The sequence below is a fragment of the Pristiophorus japonicus genome, chromosome 11, assembly GCF_044704955.1.
Source record: "Pristiophorus japonicus isolate sPriJap1 chromosome 11, sPriJap1.hap1, whole genome shotgun sequence".
Lineage (NCBI taxonomy): Eukaryota > Metazoa > Chordata > Chondrichthyes > Pristiophoridae > Pristiophorus > Pristiophorus japonicus.
The window spans coordinates 206512391-206537385 of NC_091987.1; the positions used below are offsets into that span (position 1 = coordinate 206512391).

Genomic DNA, 24995 nt, shown 5'->3' on the forward strand with positions numbered 1-24995 from the left:
GCTAACAGACAGAATAGATAGGAGCCCATAGTTGTGAACTAGTTGCCTGAGCTGACCCACTTCATGATCGGCATACTGATCAGCAGTGTTTGACGTCAATTCTCCTCTGTTGTCCACCAGCGAGGAAAAGCTATCACCGAGACTGCTTCAGAATAAAAGACACGCAGACATCGACTGCACTCCTGTCACAGAAAAAGGGGGGTGGGCTTCCCTTTCCCATTATACCCCGCACCCCCATCTCCCCTTTTACCATCTTTTCCCTCAAATTGACCTTGGCTTACGAGGGAGTTCACAGGTGGATCCCAGCTTTGGCAGCTTCCCTCCCGCCTCCCCCCTCCGCACCCCACCCCCCCCCCCCCCCACCCAAGCAAAAATGACTTGGGATTGTCATGGGACTTATAGATGTGAAGTGAGAGAATGATGTTTGCCAAAAAGAATCCTTTTCATCTTCCAGTCAGCAGTTCATCTGTCACAAAACCGAGGAAAAAAAAATTGTCCTGAAACCCTTCCCCAAGCACTTAATGAGAGAGATTTACAAGGCAATGGGATAACAGATAAATCTGTGTTTCTCTCTCTCTCACAAGGCTTACTTAACCCCATACCTGCCGTGCAAGACTGGAGCACGAGTTTTTTAGGTAGCACTAAATATGGGCTGGTAGCAATAGACCTTTTTTTTACACAAAGGCATTTTAATTTAGGCACGAATGAATTACATTTATGACTCTAATGTTCCCAGATTCAGGAGCGACTGGATAATTGAAGGAGACGAAGAGGGCAATTACCGGGACTGGCATTTACTTACGTTTAGTAAGATAATGGACTCCATTTGTATTTATTGGTTATCAATCATACACAGATTCCGCATGTTATTTATGAGGCTACTTCACTCAGTACCTGCCTGTTTAAACAGCCATTTCTCTCTCCTCTCTTGCCTCCACTACCCAGCCCTGAATGTGGATGTAAATCATTTAATCCAACAAAGTGGTTTCCAAGACAAAAGATTGCGCAGATCCTGCGGCTGGCTGTGTTTGAGTGCTCGAGAATTCCTCAGAAAATTCAAAAAAGTGTCACTGTCACTTCCAGCGATTGTTCAGTGGAGACTCTGTGGGGGCTGGACAGGGAGATGCAGAGAGGATGTTTTCCCTCGTGGGGGGTTCCAGAACTAGGGTGCATAGTTTCAGAATAAGGGGTCGCCCATTTAAGACGGAGAGAAGGAGGAATTTCTTCTCTCAGAGGGCCGTGTATCTTTGGAATTCTCTACCCCAGAGAGCTGTGGCGGCTGGGTCATTGAATATGTTTAAGGTGGAGATAGACAGATTCTTGAACTGTAGGGGAATCGAGGGTTCTGGGGAGGAAAGTGGATTGAGGCCAGGATCAAATGAGCCGTGCTCTGATTGAATGGCGGAGCAGGCTTGAGGGGCCAAATGGCCGACTCCTGCTCCAATTTCTTATGTATGTTTCTTAAACCGCACTGTCTGAGGTGAGCCTGCACCATACAGTCTCGGGATAGTGTCGGGTTTGATCCCCGACCTATACTGATGTGACTCGTCTCAGCCAGTGCGGTAGGAAAAGGGGGGGGGGGGGGGGAAAGAAAGTCAGTCAAACTTTCCCTCTCCCAGTCACTATCAAGTGACCTTACGGGAAAGCGTGCCAGGCGAGGACAAAATTGGCCTCCGCTTGATGCCCCCACAGTCGAATAGCTCTGTAGATGATCGCTTGAACGAGACACGGGAGGCCACTCAGCTCCTGTGGAACCACATGCCAACCAGATTCAGCGCCTTCGGAAGAGGGAGGCGGGGAAAACAGAAAGGGTTTTTAAAATAAAAATGCCTCACTGGCTTGATTGGTGCTTTCTAACCTGCGCATCCAGAATGATTTTCCCTACGCCCCTGCCCCCCCCCCCACCCCCCCAACCTCACCCCTGCTTCTCCAGTACGTGAACTGGCCCAATTAAAACCGATAGAACACGGGATTCAAAAACGACGTCACCTTCCTGAGATTTAAACCATCCCAGATTATTACTTCTGCTTTTAACGTTCGGCCCCAGTGTTTAAATCAAAGGGAAATAATATGGAGCTGCGTAGCACTTAGAAGTGGAAGGCAGCCCATTTAACACTGTAACTGGAGACGCCTTTGAAGTGCCGAATGAAAGCACAGTTCACACCACCGACCTTTCTTTGCGTAAAAGGTCTCGGGCAACAGTGTTGGAAAGATGCCTTTCAAGTATGAAAGTGTGTGAGTGAAATTCACGTGAGTTTTGACGGACGCGGGGAGTGGAAAGGGGCCAAGGAGACTCCTCCTGGAAGGCTAAATGCTGATCATAGGATCGGACAGCACAGGAGGCCACTCGGCCCATCATGCCTGTGCTGGCTCTTTGAAAGGCCAACCCACTTAGCCCCGCTCCCCCTGCTCTTTCCCCGTAGCCGTGCAAATTTCTCCTTTTCAAGTATAAATGCAATTCCCTTTTGAATCTGCTTCCACCACCCTTTCAGGAAGTGCATACCAGATCATAACACGCTGCATAAAAAATTCCTCCGCATTTCCACTGTGGAGATTTTGCCAATTACCTTAAATGTGTGTGCTCTGATTACTGACCCTTCGGTCAAAGTTTCTTCCTATCTGCTCTATCAAAACCCCGCTTAATGTTGCCTCCATTCAATCTCCTCGTAACCTTCTCTGCTCTAAGGAGACCAATCTCGGAGACAGACAATAAATAGTTTTCTTTAAATGTCACCATTTTAGAAGGTTTCTCGGGCAACACACCCGATGTGTTGCTCTGTTGGCCTGTTCTGACGATGGGTCGCCGACCCGAAACGTTAACTCTGTTTCTCTCTCCACAGATGCCGCCTGACCCGCTGAGATTTCCAGCATTTTCTGTTTTATTTCAGGTTCCAGCATCCGCAGTATTTTGCTTTTGCACACCCGATGGTTTAGTTGGTGAACACACTGCCCAGTGCGGACTTCCATTGTACTAGGTCTGTATTCACTAGAGTTTAGAAGAATGAGAGGGGATCTCATTGAGACGTATAAAATTCTGACTGGGTTGGATAGACTGGATGCGAGGAGGATGTTTCCCCCTGGCTGGGAAGTCTAGAACAAGGGGTCACAGTCTCAGGATACGGGCAGGAAATTTAGGACCAAGATGAGGAGAAATATTTTCACACAGAGGGTGGTGAACCTGTGGAATTCTCTACCACAGAGGCTGTAGAGGCCAAGTCAATGAATATATTTAAGAGGGAGATAGATTTCTAGAAACAAAAGGCATCAGGGGGTATGGGGAAAAAGTGGGAATATGGTGTTGAGATAGAGGATCAGCAGACTCAAGGGGCCGAATGGCCTACTACTGCTCCTATTTTCTATGTTTCTATGTACAGGCCAGTAAAGATCCATATTTGACCCCTGGTCTGCATTGGCTTAATTGATCTCAATGGGGGCAAGTAATGGAATGGTACTGAGGGAATGATCAGCCATGGTCTTATTGAATGGTGGTGCAGGCTCGAAGGGCTGAATGGCCTACTCCTGCACCTATTTTTTATGTTTCTAATGCTGGAATTATCCTCAGCTCTCCTGAATGAGGGTCAAAAATCAGACAAAAGTCCTACCCCAGATCGCTATCTGCTGGAAAGTAATTGTGTGTGGGTGTTGGGTAAAGACCGATGCCTTCCACTGTTTAGGCCCAACATCATGAGGAATGGCTACTTGGCCAAGGTGTCGCAGAGCAGCCGGTGCCCCTGGAAACACAGCCCAGGACCAGCCAGGGATTTCAGGAGAGGAAACTGGAAAGGGGAACAATTAAAATTGGGGACGGGAAACAAAGATTGCAATACAATGTGTCAGCTGTGGCTCAGTGGGTAGCACCCTTGTCTCTGAGTCAGAAGGTTGTGGGTTCAAGTCCCACTCCAGAGACTTGAGCACAAAAATCCAGCCTGACACTCCAGTGCAGTGCTGAGGAGCTGCCGCACTGTTGGACATGCTGTCTTTGGGATGAAACGTTAAACAGTCTTCCCTCTCAGGTGTATGTAAAAAATCCCATGGCACGATTTCGAAGAAGAGCAGGGGAGTTATTCCTGGGGCCAATATTTATTCCTCAATCAATATCACTAAAAAGAGATTATCTGGTCATTATAACATTGCTGTTTGTGGGAGCTTGCTGTGTGCAAAATTCCTACATTACAACAACAACAACTTGTATTTATATAGTGCCTTTAACATAGTAAAACGTCCTAAGGCACTTCACAGGAGTATTATGAGACAAAAGATTTAACACCAAGCCACATAAGGAGAAATTAAGGCAGGTGACCGAAAGCTTGGTCAAAGAGGTAGGTTTTAAGGAGGAAAGAGAGGTAGAGAGGTGGAGAGGTTTAGGCAGGGAGTTCCAGAGATTGGGGCCTTGACAACAGAAGGCACAGCCACCAATGGTTGAGTGAGTATAATCAGGGATGCGCAAGAGGCCAGAATTAGAGGAGCGCAGACATCTTGGGGGATTGTGGGGCTGGAGGAGATTACAGAGATAGGGAGGGGGGAGAGCCCATGGAGGGATTTGAAAACAAGGACGAGAATTTTGAAATCGAGACGCCCGCTGGTCGTGAAAGGCGTTACAGAAATGCAAGTCTTCTCTTTCTAAAGCAACATTGCAGTGAGCAGGTCAAAAATGTTTTTTTGTCCCAACTTATCCCACTCACCTACTGACAACCAGCTATTAGTCATTTAAATATATTAAGCGTGAAACAATTGCGCAGTCATCTATCAGTTCTAGTGAGGCAGCTGCTCAAACAGGGACGAGAGGGACTGTGCAGGGCACATTGCATCAATAAGTGTCACGGTGCCAGTTCAAGCCTGTGGTGGGCCTGAAACCCTAGCTGTGCCGTTTTGGGGATCTGCCAACTGGAAGAGTTGCGGGGGGGGGGCGGCGTGCTGAGATGCTAATAAGCTACAAATAAATGGGGTGGAGAGAAAAAGAGGCAGAAAAAGTGGCACATTCCAAATAGCATTGAACAACGCATTACCCCTTGTACATATCAAACACAAGTTGGGGATGGCAATGAGAACATGATAGGGCTCAGCTCTACTTTCCCCCCACTGCTGAACTGGTAGCTTCACACACGGAATCACAACTTGGAGAGAGATAACTGGAATGAGAGGGTTTTCTTATGAGGAGAGATTGAGTAGTATGGGCCGATACTGTCTGGAGTGTAGAAGAGAAGTGACCTCATTGAAATATAAGATTCTGAGGGGGATTGACAGGGTAGATGCTAAGAGGCTGTTTCCCCGGGCTGGCGAATTTAGAACCAGGGGGCACAGTCTTCGGATAAGGGGTTGGCCATTTAAGACAGAGATGAGGAGGAATTTCTTCACTCAGATGGTTGTGAATCTTTGGAATTGTCTGCCCAAAGGGCTGTGGATGCTGAGTCTCTGAATATATTCAAGGCTGAGATCGATAGATTTTTGGACTCGTAAGGAAATGAAGGGATATGGGGATCGTGCGGGAAAGTGGAGTTGAGATCAAAGATCAGCCGTGATCTTATTGAATGGCGGAGCAGGCTCGAAAGGCCGTATGGCCTACTCCTGCTCCTAATTCTTTATGTTCTTATGTGTGTGTGTGTGTGTGTGTGTGTGTGGGAGGGATGGTGGGGGTAGACATGGTGGGTTATCTCAGTCCACTGCACTGTCTCTGGCAATAAGCCAGTGAACAGAATGTTCTCAGCCTCCTGTTAGGCTTTGCGGGTAAGTGTTAGTAAACCAAGCTCATCAGATCTCACTCTCTCAACACGTACCCGCTATTTTAATGTTCATATTGCTGTCTAACAGAAGGTTCTCGGCCTTCAGATCCCGGTGGACGATTTTCCGGTTGTGACAATACTCCACCGCAGACAGGATCTGCCAGAACTTGCGCCTTGCCTCCAGCTCACTCAGTCGGCCGTGGTTTGCCAGATAATCTGAAATTGGAAGAAAGAAAAGTGTTACTGGGTTTCCATAAAAACAGCAGGGGAGACTCTTAAGTTTAACAGCGCATCACAGACCAATGCAGGCGTTGGGCCACTCAAGGCACACAGAGGGACGGAGCGGCAGGGCCAAGGGGGTAAACGATCTTGGACCAGAATCGGGAAAGCTGTCGAGAAGTCCCATCTTCGCGCAGGTGGTCACTACCCGCGAACCTATTTATTTTATAAATTGAGACATCTGGGCAAAGGGCCAAGGCCCATCATGCAGAAAAAGCTGCAACGACACGGAGAGAGCACGAGCTAAATCATGAATAGGTGACTTCAAGCTGGGGCTTTAATAGCCTGTGGATTGTCGGGAGTTACAGCAGTTCTGACGCCCTAGAAAACAATAACATTAAGAGCAGGAGACACTGAGATAAGTCTTAATTTCAAAGCAGTGAAGGTACAAAATATAGGATGGGAAAATGGGGCAGCATCATTGATTTAACAAGAGAAGGAAATTCAAAGGAACACTGACCACAGTCATATTAATAAGAGACAGAACAGAGAGAGAGATACAAAGAGAGTGAGATACAGAGAGAGCAAGAGCAAGAGATACAAAAAGAGAGAAAGAGATAAAGAGAGCAAGAGATACAGAGAGCGACAGAGATGAAGTGAAAAAGAGAAACAGAGAGACAGAGAGAGATACACAGAGAGATAAAGTGAGAAAGAGATACAGAGAGAGACAGAGAGAGGTTTAGATACAAATAGAGACAGAGAGATAGAAATACAGAGAAACAGAGAGATACAGAGAGAGAGAGATAGTGAGAGGGAGACAGAGAGAGAGAGAGAAAGAGATAGAGAGAGAGAGAGGGAGACAGAGAGAGAGGTACAGATAGAGAGATAGAGATACAAGGAGAGAGAGAGAGAGAGAGAGAGGTACAGATAGAGAGATAGAGATACAAGGAGAGAGAGAGAGAGAGAGAGAGAGATACAGAAAGAGACAAAGAGAGAGACAAAGAGAGAGACAGACAGAGAGAGGTACATAGAAACATAGACATTTACAGCGCAGAAGGAGGCCATTTCGGCCCATCGTGTCCACGTTGGCCGACAAAGAGCCGCACGGCCCTTGGTCAGCAGCCCTGAAGGTTACATATAAACCTATGAACAATGGCGGAAAGGCAAAGAGCACCCAGCCCAACCAGTCCGCCCCACACAACTGCGACACCTCTTACACTGAAACATTCTACACTCCACCCCAATCGGAGCCATGTGATCTCCTGGGAGAACCAAAAAACAGATAAAAACCCAGGCCAATTTAGGGAGAAAAAATCTGGGAAAATTCTTCTCCGACCCATCCAAGCGATCGAAACTAGTCCAGGAGATCACCCTGGTCATTTTCTATTCCCTGCAGTACTTACCATTATATCTGCGCCATCCAACAAAATGTCATCCAGTCTAATCCCAATTACCAGCTCCAGGTCCATAACCCTGCAGATTACGGCACTTTAAGTGCCCATCCAATCATCTCTTAAAAGTGGTGAGGGTTTCTGCATCCACCACTCTTCCAGGCAATGAGTTCCAGATCCCCACAACCCTCTGCGTAAAGAAGCCCCCCCTCAAATCCCCTCTAAATCTTCCACCAACCAACTTAAAACTATGCCCCTTCATAATAAACCCCTCCACCAATGGAAATAGGCCCTTACTATCCACTATGTCCAGGCCCCTCAATATTTTGTACACCTCAATGAGGTCTCCTCTCAACCTCCTCTGTTCCAATGAGAACAAACCCAGCCTATCCAATCTGTCCTCCATAACTAAGATTCTCCATTGCAGGCAGCATCCTAATAAATCTCCTCTGCACCCTCTGTAGTCCTTCCTATAATACGGTGACTAGAACTGTACGCAGTATTCCACCTGTGGCCTAACCAAAGTATTATATGATTTAAGCATAACCTCCCTGCTCTTATATTCTGTGCCTCGGCCAATAAAGGCAAGCATTCCGTATGCCTTCTTAACCACCTTACCTACCTGGCCTGCTACTTTCAGGAGCCTGTGGACAAGCACTCCAAGGTCCCTTTGTTCATCTACACTATTAAGTGGCCTATTGTTTAATGTATATACCCTTTCCTTGTTAGCCCCCCCAAAGTGCATCACCTCACACTTCTCTGGATTAAATTTCATTTGCCACTGCTCTGCCCACCTGACCAATAGATTGATATCCTCCTGCAGTCCATGACTTTCCTCTTCATTATCAACCACACAACCAATTTTTCTGTCGTCTGCAAATTTCTTAATCATACTCCCTATATTCAAATCTAAATCGTTACTATATACCACAAAAAGCAAGGGACCCAGTACTGAGCCCTGCAGAATTCCACTGGAAACATCCTTCCAGTCACAAAAACATCCATCAATCATTACCCTTTGCTCCAAGCCAGTTTTGGATCCAACTTGCCACTTTGCCCTGGATCCTATGGGCTTTAACCTTCATGACCAGTCTACCATGTGGGACCTTATCAAAAGAGTTGCTAAAGTCCATATATACTACATCATACGCACTACCCTCATTGACCCTCTTGGTTACCTCTTCAAAAAATTCAATCAGTACAGATACAGAGATGGAGAGAAATAGAGAGCGAGATACAAAGAGAGAGACAGAGAGAGGTACAGATGGAGAGAAAGAGAGAGAGACAGAGGCAGAGAGAGAGAGAGAGATACAGAGGAAGATACAGATAGACAGACAGAGGGGGTTTACCCAACAGATGACAAGTTTCTCCTTGTATACTAGGTAGGGTAGAAAACTGACTAAATGATTTTGATGTTTAACCACCGAGAGAGGCAGTGTTATGTTTTCTGTCAACTAGTGTTAGAATTAAAACTTGTGAAAAATAAAAATCTCCCACAGACAAATGAATTATTACTCAACATTTATAGGTTCCGCACCACATGCAAGGATTATCTCACAGATCCCAGGGGTACAACTCAGTCTCAGAAAAAAATTCAGGAGCACAGCTCCTACAAAATTACTTTCAAGCTTAGTTACGGTGCATTTATACTCCAAGCGTAGCGATTTACACTTTGCACCAGTGCTAAACGTGCACAGTCTTCTTCTCTTCTCCTTCTCAGGCAGTCCCTCGGAGTCGAGGATGACCTGCTTCCACACTAAAAATGAGTTCTCATGTGACTAATGAGTCCAATGCGGGTCCTACAGTCTCTGTCACAGGTGGGGCAGATTGTGGTTGAAGAAACGGGTGGGTGGGGTGTTTAGGATGCCGTGTGCTCCTTACGCTGTTTACATTTGGTTTCAGGTTGCTCTGGGTGACGAGACTCGAAGTGTTCGGGATGTTTTGCCTCCACTTTAGGCGGTCTTTGGCCAGGGATTCCCAGCTGTCGGTGGGGACGTTGCACTTTTTCAAGGAGGCTTTGAGGGTGTCCTTGAAGCTTTCCCTCTGATTGCCTGGGGCTCTCTTGCCGTGTCAGAGCTCCGAGTAGAGCGTTTGTTTTGGGAATCTCGTGTCGGGCAGGCGGACGACGTGGCCCGCCCAGCGGAGCTGATCGAGCGCGGACACTAAACGTGTACAGTGTAAATGCAGAGTGACTGCAGACACAAGCCGAGTGAGGGAAGTCTTCTTCACCCGTGTTGGGGGAACAGGCTGCATTTACACTATAACTGCTGTGCCGGTACAAAGAGAACACTACAGTTGCAGTGCAAACTCACCCTTTTATTAACACACTTCACAGAGCTGTTTATCGCTACTTTAAAATCAGGCACTCAGATCTTCCTGTATGTGAGAGAACTCAGGCGAGACACCTCTGTTATAGTGTGTGGGAAGGAGTCACAAGAATCCAGTCTCACAATAAAGCTCAATACATTTTACGTACAGTTTTATTAAATTATAATCGCGGTTTACAATACTGCGCATCCCAGTTTATATTACCAAGCATGCAAGTTTATAGCACAGAGAGATAAAGAGAGAAAGAGATACAGAAACAGAGATAGCGATACAGAGGCAGAGAGAGTTAGAGATATAGAAGAGAGACTGTGTACTGTTGTTTGTACCACTGCATACCCCAAATACCACACAGAAAGAAGAAAGACTTGGATTTATATAGCACCTTTCACGACCATCAGACATCTCAAAGCGCTTTACAGCTAATGAAGTTCTTTTGGAGTGTAGTCACCATTGTAATGTAGGAAACGCGGCAGGCAATTTGCACACAGCAAGCTCCCACAAACAGCAATGTGATAATGACCAGATCATCTGTTTTTTGTTATGTTGATCGAGGGATAAATATTGGTCAGACATCAAAGCAAATATAAATGTAACTTGTTGTCAGCCGTGGTTCAGTTATTAGCCCCCTCGCCACTGGGTCAGAAGGTTGTGGGTTCAAGTCCCACTCCAGAGACTTGAGCACATAATCTAGGCTGACGCTCCAGTGAAGTGCTGAGGGAGTGCTGCACTGTGGGAGGTGCCGTCTTTTGGATGAGATGTAAAACCGAGGCCCCGTCTGCTCTCTCAGGTGGATGTAAAAGATCCCATGGCACTATTTTGAAGAAGAGCAGGGGAGTTACCCCGGTGTCCTGGCCAATGTTTATCCCTCAATCAACATCACTAAAACAGATTATCTGGTCATGATCTCATTGCTGTTTGTGGGAGCTGGCTGTGCACAAATTGGCTGCCCCGTTTCCTACATTACAACAGTAACTACACTCCAAAAAGTACTTCATTGGCTGTAAAGCGCTTTGAGACGTCTGGTGGTCCTGAAAGGTGCTATATAAATACAAGTCTTTCTTTCTTTTATTGAAAGCAGTTATAATGGCCGTGGGGAATACAAGTGCTCCACATCTCTACCATAGAGAGAAAACACTGATGTGAAATGAGGAGCCGGGGGCCAGAGAGAGAATGTTTGAGATATCCCATTACCGCAGTCCCTCACCATCTCGAAGCCACTCAGGAGGGGCACTAGGACCCTGCCTGCCCTCTGCTTTAGGGTGCTTCATTGAAACACCTGTGGACTCATGGAGGCAAGTCATCCTCACTCGAGGGATCGCCTAGGATGATGGCTTTAGGGAGTGCAGCAGGCTTCACAATCAGCAAAAGGGTAGATGGAAAAGATCTGAAATTGAGGGGCAGGCCAGGAAAGGACTAAAGAGAAAATAAACAACAAATAATTATCCCCCTCTCCCCCTCCTTTATGGGATCGGGGGGGGGCGGAGTTTGGGATGGAAGTTGCCACAGAAATGACCCATGCTCTGATGGATAATGCAGGACAGAGAGGACCATTCTGCTCATCGTGCTCAAGTTTCTCAGCTGTTTCTCTCTCCTCCATGATAATGATTTCATTGGTAAATTCATAGAATGACATAGAATGTACAGCACAGAAACAGGTCATTCGCCACAACTGGTCCGTGCCGGTTTTTATGCTTTCTGTGTGGTATTTGGGGTATGCAGTGGTATAAACTATAGTATACAGTCTCTCTTCTGTATCTCTAACTCTCTCTGCCTCTGTATTGCTATCTCTATCTCTGTATTGGTATCTCTCTCTGTCTCTCTGTCTCTCTGTGCTATAAACTTGGATGTATGGTAATATAAACTGGGATGCGCAGTGTTGTAAACTGCGATTATAAATTAATAAAACTGTACGTAAGATGTATTGAGCTTTATTGTGCGATGAAATAGCAGCGCATTTGGAAAGCAGTGACAGGATCAGTCCAAGTCAGCATGGATTTATGAAGGGGAAATCATGCTTGACAAATCTTCTAGAATTTTTTGAGGATGTAACTAGTAGAGTGGACAAGGGAGAACCAGTGGATGTGGTGTATTTGGACTTTCAAAAGGCTTTTGAAAAGGTCCCACACAAGAGATTGGTGTGCAAAATTAAAGCACATGGTATTGGGGATAATGTTTTGACGTGGATAGAGAACTGGTTGGCGGACAGGAAGCAGAGAGTCGGGATAAAAGTCCTTTTCAGAATGGCAGGCAGTGACTTCTGGGGTGCCGCAGGGCTCACTGCTAGGACCCCAGCTAGTTACAATATACATCAATGATTTAAATGAAGGAATTGAGAGTAATATCTCCAAGTTTGCAGATGACACTAAGCTGGGTGGCAGTGTGAGCTGTGAGGAGGATGCTAAGAGGCTGCAGAGTAACTTGGACAGGTTAGGTGAGTGGGCAAATGCATGGCAGATGCAGTATAATGTGGAATAATGTGAGGTTATCCACTTTGGTGGCAAAAACATGAAGGCAGAATATTATCTGAATGGCAGCAGATTAGGAAAAGGGGAGGTGCAACGAGACCTGGGTGTCATGGTTCATCAGTCATTGAAGGTTGGCATGCAGGTACAACAGGCGGTGAAGAAGGCAAATGGTATGTTGGCCTTCATAGCTAGGGGATTTGAGTATAGGAGCAGGGAGGTCTTGCTGCAGCTGTACAAGGCCTTGGTGAGGCCTCACCTGGAATATTGTGTTCAGTTTTGGTCTCCTAATCTGAGGAAGGACGTTCTTGCTATTGAGGGAGTGCAACGAAGGTTCACCAGACTGATTCCCGGGATAGCAGGACTGACAGATGAGGAGAGACTGGATTGACTGGGCCTGTATTCACTGGAGTTTAGAAGAATGAGAAGGGATCTCATAGAAACATATAAAATTCAGACCGGACTGGACAGGTTAGATGCAGGAAGAACGTTCCCGATGTTGGGGGAGTCCAGAACCAGGGGTCACACTTGAAGGATAAGGGGTAAGCCATTTAGGACTGAGATGAGGAGAAATTTCTTCACTCAGAGAGTTGTTAACCTGTGGAATTCTCTACCACAGAGAGTTGTTGATGCCAGTTCATTGGATATATTCAAGAAGGAGTTAGATATGGCCCTTACGGCTAAAGGGATCAAGGGGTATGGAGAGAAAGCAGGAAAGGGGTACTGAGGTGAATGATCAGCCATGATCTTATTGAATGGTGGTGCAGGCTTGAAGGGCCGAATGGCCTACTCCTGCACCTATTTTCTATGTTTCTATGAGACTGGATTCTTGTGACTCCTTCCCACACATTATAACAAAGGTCTCGTCTGAGTTTCCTCCCACCCTACCTCATCTCACCTTATCTGAATAATCTTCTACTCCTGTCTCACTCATGTGTTTATCTGGCATCCCCTCAAAAGCATCGATGCTATTCGCCTCAGCTGCTCCCTGTGGTACCATGTTGCACATTCCAACCACTCTCTGGACAAAGAAGTTTCTCCTGTGTTCATTACTGGATTTATTACAACCAGGGGACATAGATTTAAAGTAATTGCGGGGAGATTTAGAGGAGATATGAGGGGAAATTTCATCACCCAGAGGGTTGTGGGGGATCTGGAACTCGTTCCCTGGAAGAGTAGTGGATGCAGAGACCCTCACCACTTTTGAGAGATGGTTGGATGGGCACTTAAAGTGCCGTAACCTGCAGGGTTACGGACCTAGAGCTGGTAATTGGGATTAGACCGGATGACCTTTTGTTGGCATGCGCAGATATAATGGTAAGTACTGCAGGGAATAGAATACGGCCAGAGTGATCTCCTGGACTAGTTTCGATCGCCTGGATGGGTCGAGAGGAATTTTCCCAGATTTTTTCTCCCTAAATTGGCCTGGGTTTTTATCTGTTTTTTGGCTCTCCCAGGAGATCACATGGCTCCAGTTGGGATGATGCGTAGATGTTTTTAGTAAAAGGGGTGTTGCAGTGATTGGAGGCGGATTGGTTGGGCTGGGTGCTCTTTGCCTTTCCGTCATTGTTCATGGGTTTGTATGTAACCTTTAGGGCTGCTGACCAAAGGCCGTGCGGTTCTTTGTCGGCCGGCGCAGACACGATGGGCCGAAATGGCCTCCTTCTGCGCTGTAACTTTCTATGTTTCTATATTTAAAAAATACTTGGATGTGCACTTGAAGTGCTGTAACCTACAGGGCTACGGGCCAGGAGCTGGAAAATGGGATTAGGCTGGATAGCTCTTGGTCGGCCGGTGCGGACACAATGGGCCGAAATAGCCTCCTTCCATGCTGTAAATTTCCACTGATTCTATGATTAGTGACCATCTTATATTTACAGTCCCTTGTCTGGATTTTCCCCCATCCAGTACCAGATTCTTAAAAAATATTCGCTGTGGGCGTCGCTGGCAAGGCCGGCATTTATTGCCCATCCCTAATAAAGGCTAGCTTTGCCAACGACGCCCACATCCCAGGAACTAATAAAACAAAGATCAGCCCTCAATGTGCTGTGCTGTTGCCATGGGGGTCTCCCGACTCCACTCCCAAGCCACAAAGATCCTGATGTCAGCTGCACTGCTGGTGAGAGAGAAGCCAAGCAGAGGAGGGGCGCTGAAAATACAGAGAGAGAGAGACAGCTGTGTGTGGGGCAGCTGTCACCCACCCTCAAATAGCCAGCTGAGAGAGGCAGGAGTGAAAGGACCTATGCGGTCAGCCACTCAACTGGAGCACTTGCATTTCTCGGGGCAACAGAGGGACTGGGAACGCAAGGGTAAAACAACGGAAAAAAAATTCCTGCAACCTCCGTGGGGCACCTCTGCTTTAAGGAGTCTCTCAACATGCCGTCGGCTTAATTGCACCGAAGAGTCATTACTCATTCCACATGCAGCTGGATGACGCTAATTCGAGCAGGATATTCCTGAGTACAACAACACAATGTTCCTCAATTCAGACTAAATAGCAGCAACGGGAAATATATGAAACAGAAAGCAGTTGTCGGAAATATTTTAAATCACACTATGCTCCCAGAACTTGTACAGCAACAATTTACTGTGAAAGACCCATCAGGTAGATGCAGAAATGGACAAAGTCACATAAACATGATGTCACCACGGCCTTGAAACGACACTGCAAATATTTAGCATGTGAGCAGTTAATGCGCTCATGTGCAAATCCTTTATCCCCCCCCCTCTTTACCAAGCATTAACCTACTAATTTTAAATGGATAAGCATCTACATTAGGAAGACTTGCATTTATATCGCTCCTTTCATGATCATCGGACATCTCAAAGCGCTTTACAGCCAATGAAGTACTTTTGGAGTTTAGTCACTGTTGTAATGTAGGAAACGCGGCAACCAATTTGCGCACAGCAAGCTCCCACAAACAGCAATGACCAGATAATCTGTTTTAGTGATGTTGATTGAGGGATAAACATTGGCCAGGACACCAGGGATAACTCCCCTGCTCTTCTTCAAAACAGTGCCATGGGATCTTTTACATCCACCTGAGAGAGCAGACAGGGCCTCAGTTTAACATCTCAACCGAAAGACAGCACTTCCGACAGTGCAGCACTCCCTCAGCACTACACTGGAGTGTCAGCCTTGATTTAGGTGCTCAAGTCTCTGGAGTGGGACTTGAACCCACAACCTTCTGACTCAGAGGTGAGTGTGCTACCCACTGAGCCACAGCTGACACTTGCAAGGACGTAGAGGGAGCTCCCTTGCTCCTCAAATAGCTCAAGAGGATCGTTTTATCCACCTGAACAGGAGCCTCAGTGTCATGCTGGTGAAAAGTGGCTCTGATGACAATGCAGCACTCCCTTGGTACTGAACGACCGGTTAATTTGTTATTTGGTGACGTTGATTGAGGAAGCAATGCCCTCTCAGTGAGTCACTGACGGATGCAAATTAGCTGCCACTTTTGTCCACATAACAACAGTGATTGCACTTCAAAAAGTAAATGATTGCATTTAAATCACTTTGAGATGCCCCGAGGATGTGGGAGGTGTTATATAAATGCCAGTTCCTTTACATTCTTTCATCTGGCCAACATCTGGTCAAGGCTGTGGGAGAACTGGATTCCATAAGCCAACGCATGAACACTATAAAAAGCAGCTTAAAATGGCTTGAAGCTCGTTTACACGACTGATTAACAGCAGTCTAATGCTGCTAAAGTGAACACATAAAACACAACAGGTACAAGCATCAACAGGTACAACCCTTTAGACTCTATTTACTGTAATTATTTCCTTAACAAGTGTGTTTGAGAACCTTTGCAGTTCCAGCTGTGGATTTAGTTTTGAATTCTCATAAGCAGCTTCACTGTCTGGTTCAACGTTGGGGCCACTGTTGAATTTCCCGCCATTCATGCTACAAACACGATTCAGCCACTGCAACCATTGGTTATTTTTTTTAACGTAGTACAAGCTTAAGGTAAGCCATCAATCATAGGCAGTCCCTCGGAATCGAGGAAGACTTGCTTCTACTCCTAAAGTGAGTCCTTTGGTGGCTGAACAGTCCATCACGAGAGCCACAGACCCTGTCACAAGTGGGACAGATATCCGTCGGGGGAAGGGGTGGGTGGGACTGATTTGCCACACGCTTCTTCCGCTGCCTGCGCCTGACCTCTTCACGCTCGCGGTGTTGAGACTCGAAGTGCTCAACGCCCTCCCGGATGCACTTCCTCCATTTAGGGCGGTCTTCGGCCAGGGACTCTCAGGTGTCAGTGGTGATGTTGCACTTCACCAGGGATGTCTTGAGGGTGTCTCTGTAACAATTCCGCTGCCCACCTTTTGCCGTGAAAGAGCTCCGTATAGAGCAATTGCTTTGGTAGTCTCGTGTCTGGCATGCGAACTATGTGGCCTGCCCAGTGAAGCTGATCGAGTGTGGTCAATGCTTCAATGCTGGGGATGTTAGCCTGGGCGAGGACACTGATGTTGGTGCGTCTGCCCTCCCAGGGGATTTGCAGGATCTTGCGGAGACATCGTTGGTGATATATCTCCAGCGACTTCATGTGTCTTCTGTACATTGTCCATGCCTCTGATCCATACAGGAGGGCGGGTATTACTACAGCCCTGTAGACCATGAGCTTGGTGGTGGGTTTGAGGGCCTGGTCTTCGAACACTCTTTTCCTCAGGCGGCCGAAGGCTGCACTGGCGCACCGGAGGCGATGTTGTATCTCCGCATCAATGTCTGCCTTTGTTGACAAGAGGCTCCCGAGGTATGGGAACTGGTCCACGTTGTCGAGGGCCGCGCCGTGAATCTTGATGACTGGGGGGCAGTGCTGTGCGGCAAGGACAGGCTGCTGGAGTTTAAGGTAAGCACAATAGCCTTTCATCTCTGGAACTAGGGTTTCAATCCAGCCCAAGCTGATGGCTGTACAGACTCTATTTTAATCGAGTTTGGGGAGTCTCCGTCTAGCTCCTAATGGGCATAGCCTGCGTACAAAACTGGCACCGATTCAAAGAAAGACTTGCAATTATATAGCGCCTTTCACGACCCACCAGACGACTCAAAGCACTTCACAGCCAATGAAGTACTTTTGGAGTGTAGTCACTGTAGTAATGTGGGAAACGCAGCAACCAACTTGCGAATAGCAAGCTCCCATAAACAGCAATGTGATAATGTCCAGATGATCTGTTTTTTTTTTATGTTGATTGAGGGATAAATATTGGTCAGGACACCAGTGATAACTCCCCTGCTCTTCTTTGAAATAGTGCCATGCGATCTTTCAAGTCCTCCTGAGAGAGCAGACGGGACCTCGGTTTAACATCTCATCAGAAAGACGGGACGTCCGACAGTGCCATGCTCCCTCAGCACTGCACTGGAGTGTCAGCCTAGAATTTTATTTGTGCTCAAGTCTATGAACGGTCTGAGTGCCCGAGTTACAGGGGGGAAACACATCAGCTAGGGGTGTGGGCGCGTATTTGTGTGTACTGGGTGTGCAAGTCAGGTATGGGCAGGATTCCACTTTGTTGCCACGCTCACCAAACTGGAACAATCTGCCTACAGCTCTGTCTAGGATCATCATAATAGGCGCTCCCTCGAAACAAGGATGACTTGCTTCCACGCCAAAAAAGGACGAGTTTACAGGTGTTTCAATGAAGGACCCGAACTACATCCTGAAGGGTGGAGGATGCCTGTACGTGGATTTTTTTAACGTGTGGTGGCCGTTGCACACCAGCCACCACACGGGCTTGACAGAGCTAGGTCATGGTCCAGTGGCAAGGGTTACCCAAGACGACTTGAGACCAGCTCTGCTGCATGGACCTAGTGCGCACATATATTGCAGTGTGGGCTGGCCCGTGCTGCCCCTGGGCCCCTGGACCCGAACTCACGCCTCTCCTGGGCCCCAATCACGTCCCTCTACAGTCTCTTGCCACACCTTCACCCCGACCTTGCCGGGGAAGAATGGCCAGCGGAAGTAAAAGTACCGGCCTGGCAAAAGCATATCCCAGCATGAACCTGAACCTTCAAGAGGGGAGAGTTGGAGAGAAAATCCAGATGGGTGTAGAAAATGAAAAGTGCTTCAGGAAAGGCAAGATCCTAACTGAAGTCAGCAATTGGCTGAAAACATTCTCGGCACATTGATCGTCAAGCACTGATTTGATGCAATAATCAGAACATTGTGTTTTTAAGTATTTTTTAAAAATCAGATCTCTTTATCAAATCATTTCAGAAAACTTCTCTTTTTGAGATAGCCAAAAGACATTCAATAGAAACATAGAAACATAGAAAATAGATGCAGGAGTCAGCCATTCGGCCCTTCGAGCCTGCACCGCCATTCAATGAGTTCATGGCTGAACATTCAACTTCAGTACCCCATTCCTGCTTTCTCGCCATACCCCTTGATCCCCCGAGTAGTAAGGACTACATCTAACTCCTTTTTGGATATATTTAGTGAATTGGCCTCAACAACTTCCTGTGGTAGAGAATTCCACAGGTTCACCACTCTCATGTCAGTGCTTTATAATGTTACAAAATAAGTTTGAGCTCCCGATTTGCAATTGTGTCTTTTGTCGATTTACTTTGATTTCTATCATTTTAATCAGAGAGATTTTCATTTAAAATGTGACCTGGTTCCTTGGCGTGCTAATATATGTGCATTGAAATGCCTTGTTAGCTTCTTAGAGATGGAGAGTGTTTGGTAGCTATTATGATTCCACAATTCCCCAGCATCATAAAAATATAGGGTGAAATCTGCCCAGCTCCCCATTGAGCCGAAAGCATTTATTGGAAATCGCAAGAACTTCTCTGAATGCACAAAAGCAATAAAGTGACAGCTTTAATGGTCTCGGCACCTCGCTCTGTGGAAACCTTTTCAGATTTTGTCGTCAACAGGTGAGAAATAAGAGCTTGTTAGCTGCTATCTGAAGGAGAAAATGTTCAAAGCAGTGCAGATGACGCACACAAGCTGTCAGCGCTGCGGTGTGATTGTCTTCTTACGGCCAGGGGGCTGGTCTGTGGCAGATGGAACCATTTACACCCTGCTGCTTGCATAACACAGCTTTCGAGAGCTACAGGAAGCCACTTCTTTGCAGTGTCACCAAGGTAGAGAATTTAAAGTGACAGTAACCCTTATTCCGATAGAAAATGCCACACAATTCAAGGCGGGTCAACCTACAATATTTATATTTTTACACATACAATGTAGATGCACGTGTTTAGATTGATTAAGACGGAAAGAAGGAAATAAGAGACGGAAAGGAAAGGAAGGGAAAGAAGAAAGAAAGCAAGAAAACAAGAAAGAAAGAAAGAAATAAAACTTGGGGGGAGAAATTCAGTTGCGTCTCAGTTGGGGCGGTAACCCAGGCGGAGTGGTCAATTTTAGCACCTTGAAAAGGTTTTCCCAGAAATTCGTCACGATCGGGCAAGGAGCTGACAGGGGCGCTAAATCAGCCATTGCACACCGGAGCTCGGGGGACGATAATAAAAGTTTGGTCGGTAAATTTGGCGGACCCTTTGCGCATGCGTGGAACTCCGAGTCAGACCCCGGCAACAGCCGAGTCTTACAGGCATTAAAGTTTTCAAAATCTTCGTTTTCAATCTGTACTGTTATATCTGACTGCCTCTGCAAACTCGGGAGGTTCACGCACCGTGCTCTGTGTAAACGTTGCACTGACTGACCTCCGAGGGAAACGCCTCCTCATCCCTTTAAGTCGCCACCAGTTAACGACTCTGCAAGCCTGTACCGACGGTTTTTCCAGATGTTCTTGGCGGGCGCTCAGTGAGGCGGCCGCACCTAATTTTCTGACCGGGGCGCAAGCCTGGACGTTGCACCAGGAATACGGCAGGATCGGGGCGATCGGCAGCAACCAGACGCTACTGGTTTGTGTCCCCCGGTGAGCCTCGAATGAATTTTGGGTCGGGACGCTAAACGCTGCGTTTGTGGGCAGTAATCTCTGACACTCCCATTAATACCCCCTCTGGCCACTAACTGAGGCATTAGACAACGGAAAATCTAGCCCTTGGATTTATATAGCGCCTTTCACGACCACCCGATGGCTCAATTGCTTTATTGGCAATTAAGTACTTTTAGAGTGTAGTCACTGTTGTAATGTAGGAAACGCGGCAGCCAACTTGCGCACAGCAAGCTGCCACAAACAGCAATGTGATAATGACCAGATAATCTGTTTTTGTTATGTTGATTGAGGGATAAATATTGGCCAGTATACCGGGGATAATTTCCCTGCTCTTCTTCGAAATAGTGCCGTGGAATCTTTTACATCCACCTGAGAGAGCAAACGGGACCTCGGTTTAACATCTCATCCGAAAGACGGCACCTCCGACAGTGCAGCACTCCCTCAGCACTGCACTGGAGTGTCAGCCTAGATTTCTGTGCTCAATTCTCTGGAGTGGGATACTGTTGCCTCTGGACCCTTTAGAAAGAACTTGCAAGAAAGAACACATACTGTGTTAATCGTAAGTCCTTTTAGAATGAGATATCTTTAGCACAAGAGAAGTTCACTATATCAGGAGCTGGTGGATAGAGCTGCATGTGAATTAGGAGGTATACGTTAGAGACAAACAGACAATACCACTGGACTAAAGCAGGGGATATCAACTGAAGGAAGGGGTTTAAGAGGAAAAGAGTGCATCAACATCAATTACTTTCCCCCTCTCCAATTTTCTCTCTTTCTTTCTCAGTTGCAGCTTGCCTGAGTCAGAAGGTTGTGGGTTCAAGTCCCACTCCAGGGACTTGAGCACAAAAATCTAGGCTGACTCCAGTGTAGTGCTGAGGGAGCACCGCACTGTTGGAGGTGTTGTCTTTCGGATGAGACGTTAAACTGAGACCCTCTCAGCTTGACATAAAAGATCCCATGGCGCTATTTGAAGAAGAGCAGGGAGTTTTCCTGGTTGTCCAGGGCCAATATTTATCTCTCAATTAACATCACCAAAACCGATTATCTGGTCATTATCACATTGCTGTTTATGGGAGTTTATTGTGCGCAAATTGGATGCCGCATTTTCCTACATTACAACAGTGTCTGCACTTCAAAAGTACTTCATTAACTGTAAAGTGTATTGAGACATCCTGAGGTCCCGAAAGGCGCTATATAAATGCAAGTTCTTTCAAAAGGGGCCAAATGCACCAGTGGCCCTCTGAGATTTTGCCTTAGAGGCCATTTTTTAATGTGTGAGCCAAGTGTCAAGAGGCTGTTTAATCAGGGGGTTCGTTACAAGTGAGCCCGATCCAGTCCTTGAGCAAGCATTTTCCAGAAGGAATCGGGAAATGGAATCCAGGAATTTATTTTATTCCCGTCTCTGGCCTGGAAACACTGACGCCGATTTTGGGGACTCCTCCGCTACCCCAGTTGACGTTAGCTGATTCAGCACAGACCAAGGATGAAACCTGGGATCGTGTTCGCCTGTACGGCTCAGTAGTCCCACACTGCATCTATGTACTGTGCCATTAGGAAGTCCAGTGAGGCCTTTTTTAAACAATGGCGTCCAATTGCTCTGTGGAGACACACCATATCAACAGAAATAAAGTCGTGCTTGACAGCCATTGAAGTACTTTTGAAGTGTAGCCACTGTTGTAATGTAGGGAAACACGGCAGCCAATTTGTGCACAGCAACATTCCACAAAAAGAAAGACTTGCATTTATATAGCCTTTCAGGACCACCGGACGTCTCAAAGTGCTTTATAGCCAATGAAGTACTTTATGAAGTGTAGTTACTGTTAACAAGTGTACCAATTAAGCCACGTCCGACAACGGGGAAACAGCAATGAGGTTAAGAACCAGATAATCTGTTTGAGAGATAAATATTGGCCACCGGGGATAACTCCCCTGCTCTTCTTGGTACCTCTGAATCTTTTAAATCCACCAAAACGGGCCTCGGTTTAACGTCTCATCCAAAAGACGGCACCACCGACAATGTGGCACTCCCTAAGCACTGCACTGGAGTGTCAGCAGAGATTGTGTTCTCAAGGCTCTGAACACATGACCTTCTGACTCAGAAGCGAGACGGCTACCAATTGAGCCAAGTCCGACAACGGGGCAATAAACCTGGCTGGGCCATCCCTGGTCAGTTGCCATTCAACACGAGTGCGCTTTGGCATTCTTCCTGTTACAGGCCAATTACACAATGCCATTCCTAATTCAGTACTGGGTGAAGTACCAATATACTGTGTCAGGAGTGTGGGGTTGACAGACACAGCCCCCATGCTACTAAGTTCTCGAAATCAGTTACAATGCTGTGGGAAGGCATCACACAGAGGCAAAGTGTAAAAAAAAAAGAATTGTCTACGAATAGCTACCAGGTGCCTCCTAGCAGTCAGTTCAATGATCAATGGAGGACACGTCAGAATACCTTGGCCATAAGACATGTACAGTGAGCGGGGAACTGGAGCAGGTATTAATTCTGCAATCTCCATGGGGCACTTCTGCTTTAAGGAGTTTCTCAACACACTGTCCAAATAATTGCACTGGAGAATCATTACTCATTTCACATGGAGCCCGATGACACTAATTTGTGCAGAATATTCCCGAGTACAGTGTCATCCTCACTTCAGTCTAAAGAGCAGAGATGGGAAATAAATGAATTTAGAAAGCAGTTGTCTGAAATAGTTTAAATCACAAGAGCTCCCAGAAATTGAACGGCAACAACTATTTACTGTGAAAGGTCGATCGGGTGGATGCAAAAGTGGACAGAGACACAAAAACATGACAACATTAAGAGTGACGTCAAATCAGGTCTTCAAAAAAACACACTGAATGAGCTTGTGTGAATGTTCTCGTCGTCAACACAAGGACACCAAATTCAAAACTGTAAAGCTAAACAACTACCGACTTCATATAATGTTACTGGCATAATAGGATGTCTCAAAACACTTAGAGGGGCAAGGAGAGGGATGGACAAAGAGCAGAAAGTAATGGAGTTTGGACAGAAGGGAGGAACATAAGAATTAGGAGCAGGAGTAGGCCATTTGGCCCCTTGAGCCTGCTCCGCCATTCACTGAGATCATGGCTGATCTTCTACCTCAACTCCACTTTCCTGTACTATCTCCATATCCCCTTGATTACCTTAATATCCAAAAATCTATCGATCTCGGTCGTGACTACTGGAAATTGGAGGTGTCGTCAAAGAGATGGGTTTCGGAGAGGTTTTGGAAAGCAAGGTGGGAGGTAGCGAGGCAAAGTGGTTTAGGAAAAGAGTTCCAGACAAAGTAAGCTGCAGATTAGTCTTTGATGGTGCAGAAGAGAATGGGCCACTGCGTGCTGTAATCTGGAGCCAATGGAGTTAAGATACAGATCAGCCATGATCTACTGATTGGTGGAACGGAGTCGAGGGGCTGAATGGCCTATTTCTGCTCCTATAGCTCAGTGGGTAGCACCCTCGCCTCTGAGTCAGAGGGTTGTGGGTGCAAGACCCACTCCAGAGACTTGAGCACAAAAAAATCTAGGCTGACACTCCAGTGCAGTGCTGAGGGAGTGCTGCACTGTCAGAGGTGCCGTCTTTTGGATGAGACGTTAAACCGAGGCTCCGCCTGCCCTCTCAGGTGGACGTAAAAGGTCCCATGGCACTATTTCAAAGAAAAGCAGGGGAGTTATCCTTGGTGTTCTGGCCAATATTTATCACTCAATCAACATAACAAAAGCAGATTATCTGGTAATTGCCACATTGGTGTTTGTAGGAGCTTGCTTGTGCGCAAATTGGCTGCCGCGTTTCCTACATTACAACAGTGACTGCACTCCAAAAGTACTTCTTTGACTGTAAAGCGCTTTGAGATATCTGGTAGTTGTGAAAGGCGCTATATAAATCCAAGTCTTTCTTTCTTTCTATGTCCCTAAACTGCCTCCGTATGCCTGAGCACGAAGACGTAAGAGGATAGGCACGGGTTCCCGCACTGATTGTCATTCAGTAATTCCTGCAGGATGTGTGCTCCAGTAAGGTTATGGCGGTGGTACCACAGTAATGCCCTTATGCCATTTCGTCTGCATTTGGTCATCCAAAAGAGGCAGCATTAGAACGACCAGCTGTCTGGGTGGTCAGGGGTCTGACATGGCATGAGTGCCTCTCTCCGTCAGTATTCACTCAGGGGGCGCCGTCACTGTGTGAGCTCATTCCTCTTGGTAATGTGGTAGCAAATTCACATTACAGCTGGCACATTCATCCTGGCTGGCATAATTTCACACCACGCCATCATATTAAAGAGTTGGTTTTAGCACCACGGTGCTATAAATCGCTGTGAGCATCAATATAAGCTCCAGTGCACCTCAATAGGATAAAATCTCACCCAACTGACTTCCACATATCCTCCTCGTATGGGCTCATAGGTTGCAGACGGAAAAGAGAAGCTTTCCGTATTTAGAAAACAGTCATCCAACAACAGCTGGTGTGGGTTTAAGGGGATTCCAAGTTGTCTATAGATAATAAATTACACCTTGGCTGAGCTCCAGACACACATAAAACACGGAGGTCACAGTGACAATATGTCGGCCCAGGTCAACTGGCTGCAATAAAATCCAGAGAAAACCTCCAGTTAAGGCATCACATGCACGGCAGCGAGTACAGAGGGAGCGATGAGGGCGCAGCGATACCTTCAGCCCAGCTGATGGGCGGCATCATTTCATCACAAAGCAGCAAATTATTGGGAGAAACAAAGAGATAATTAAAAGGCCAACGAAGGCCGATCTTGACCGATTCAAGGCTGGATTTCACAACTTCATTTTCAATCTTGACAGCACTGGTTATGATAGAAGTTATGAAGAACCTTTATAAAACAATGGTTCGGCCTCAACTGGAGTACTGTGTCCAATTCTGAACACCGCACTTTAGGAAGGATGTGATGGCCTGAGAGAGGGTGCAGAAAAGATTTAGGAGAATGGTTCCA

The 24995-nt window shown here is 46.6% G+C and overlaps 1 protein-coding gene across 1 annotated transcript in view; it reads right to left on the reverse strand.

Moving 5' to 3' along the window:
- Positions 1-24995, reverse strand: part of sik2b (salt-inducible kinase 2b) — a 203481-nt gene that overhangs the window by 54818 nt on the left and 123668 nt on the right. The window contains exon 4 of the mRNA XM_070894454.1: positions 5775-5936. Coding sequence (XP_070750555.1) covers positions 5775-5936 — 162 coding nt within the window. The remainder of the gene's footprint in view (positions 1-5774; positions 5937-24995) is intronic.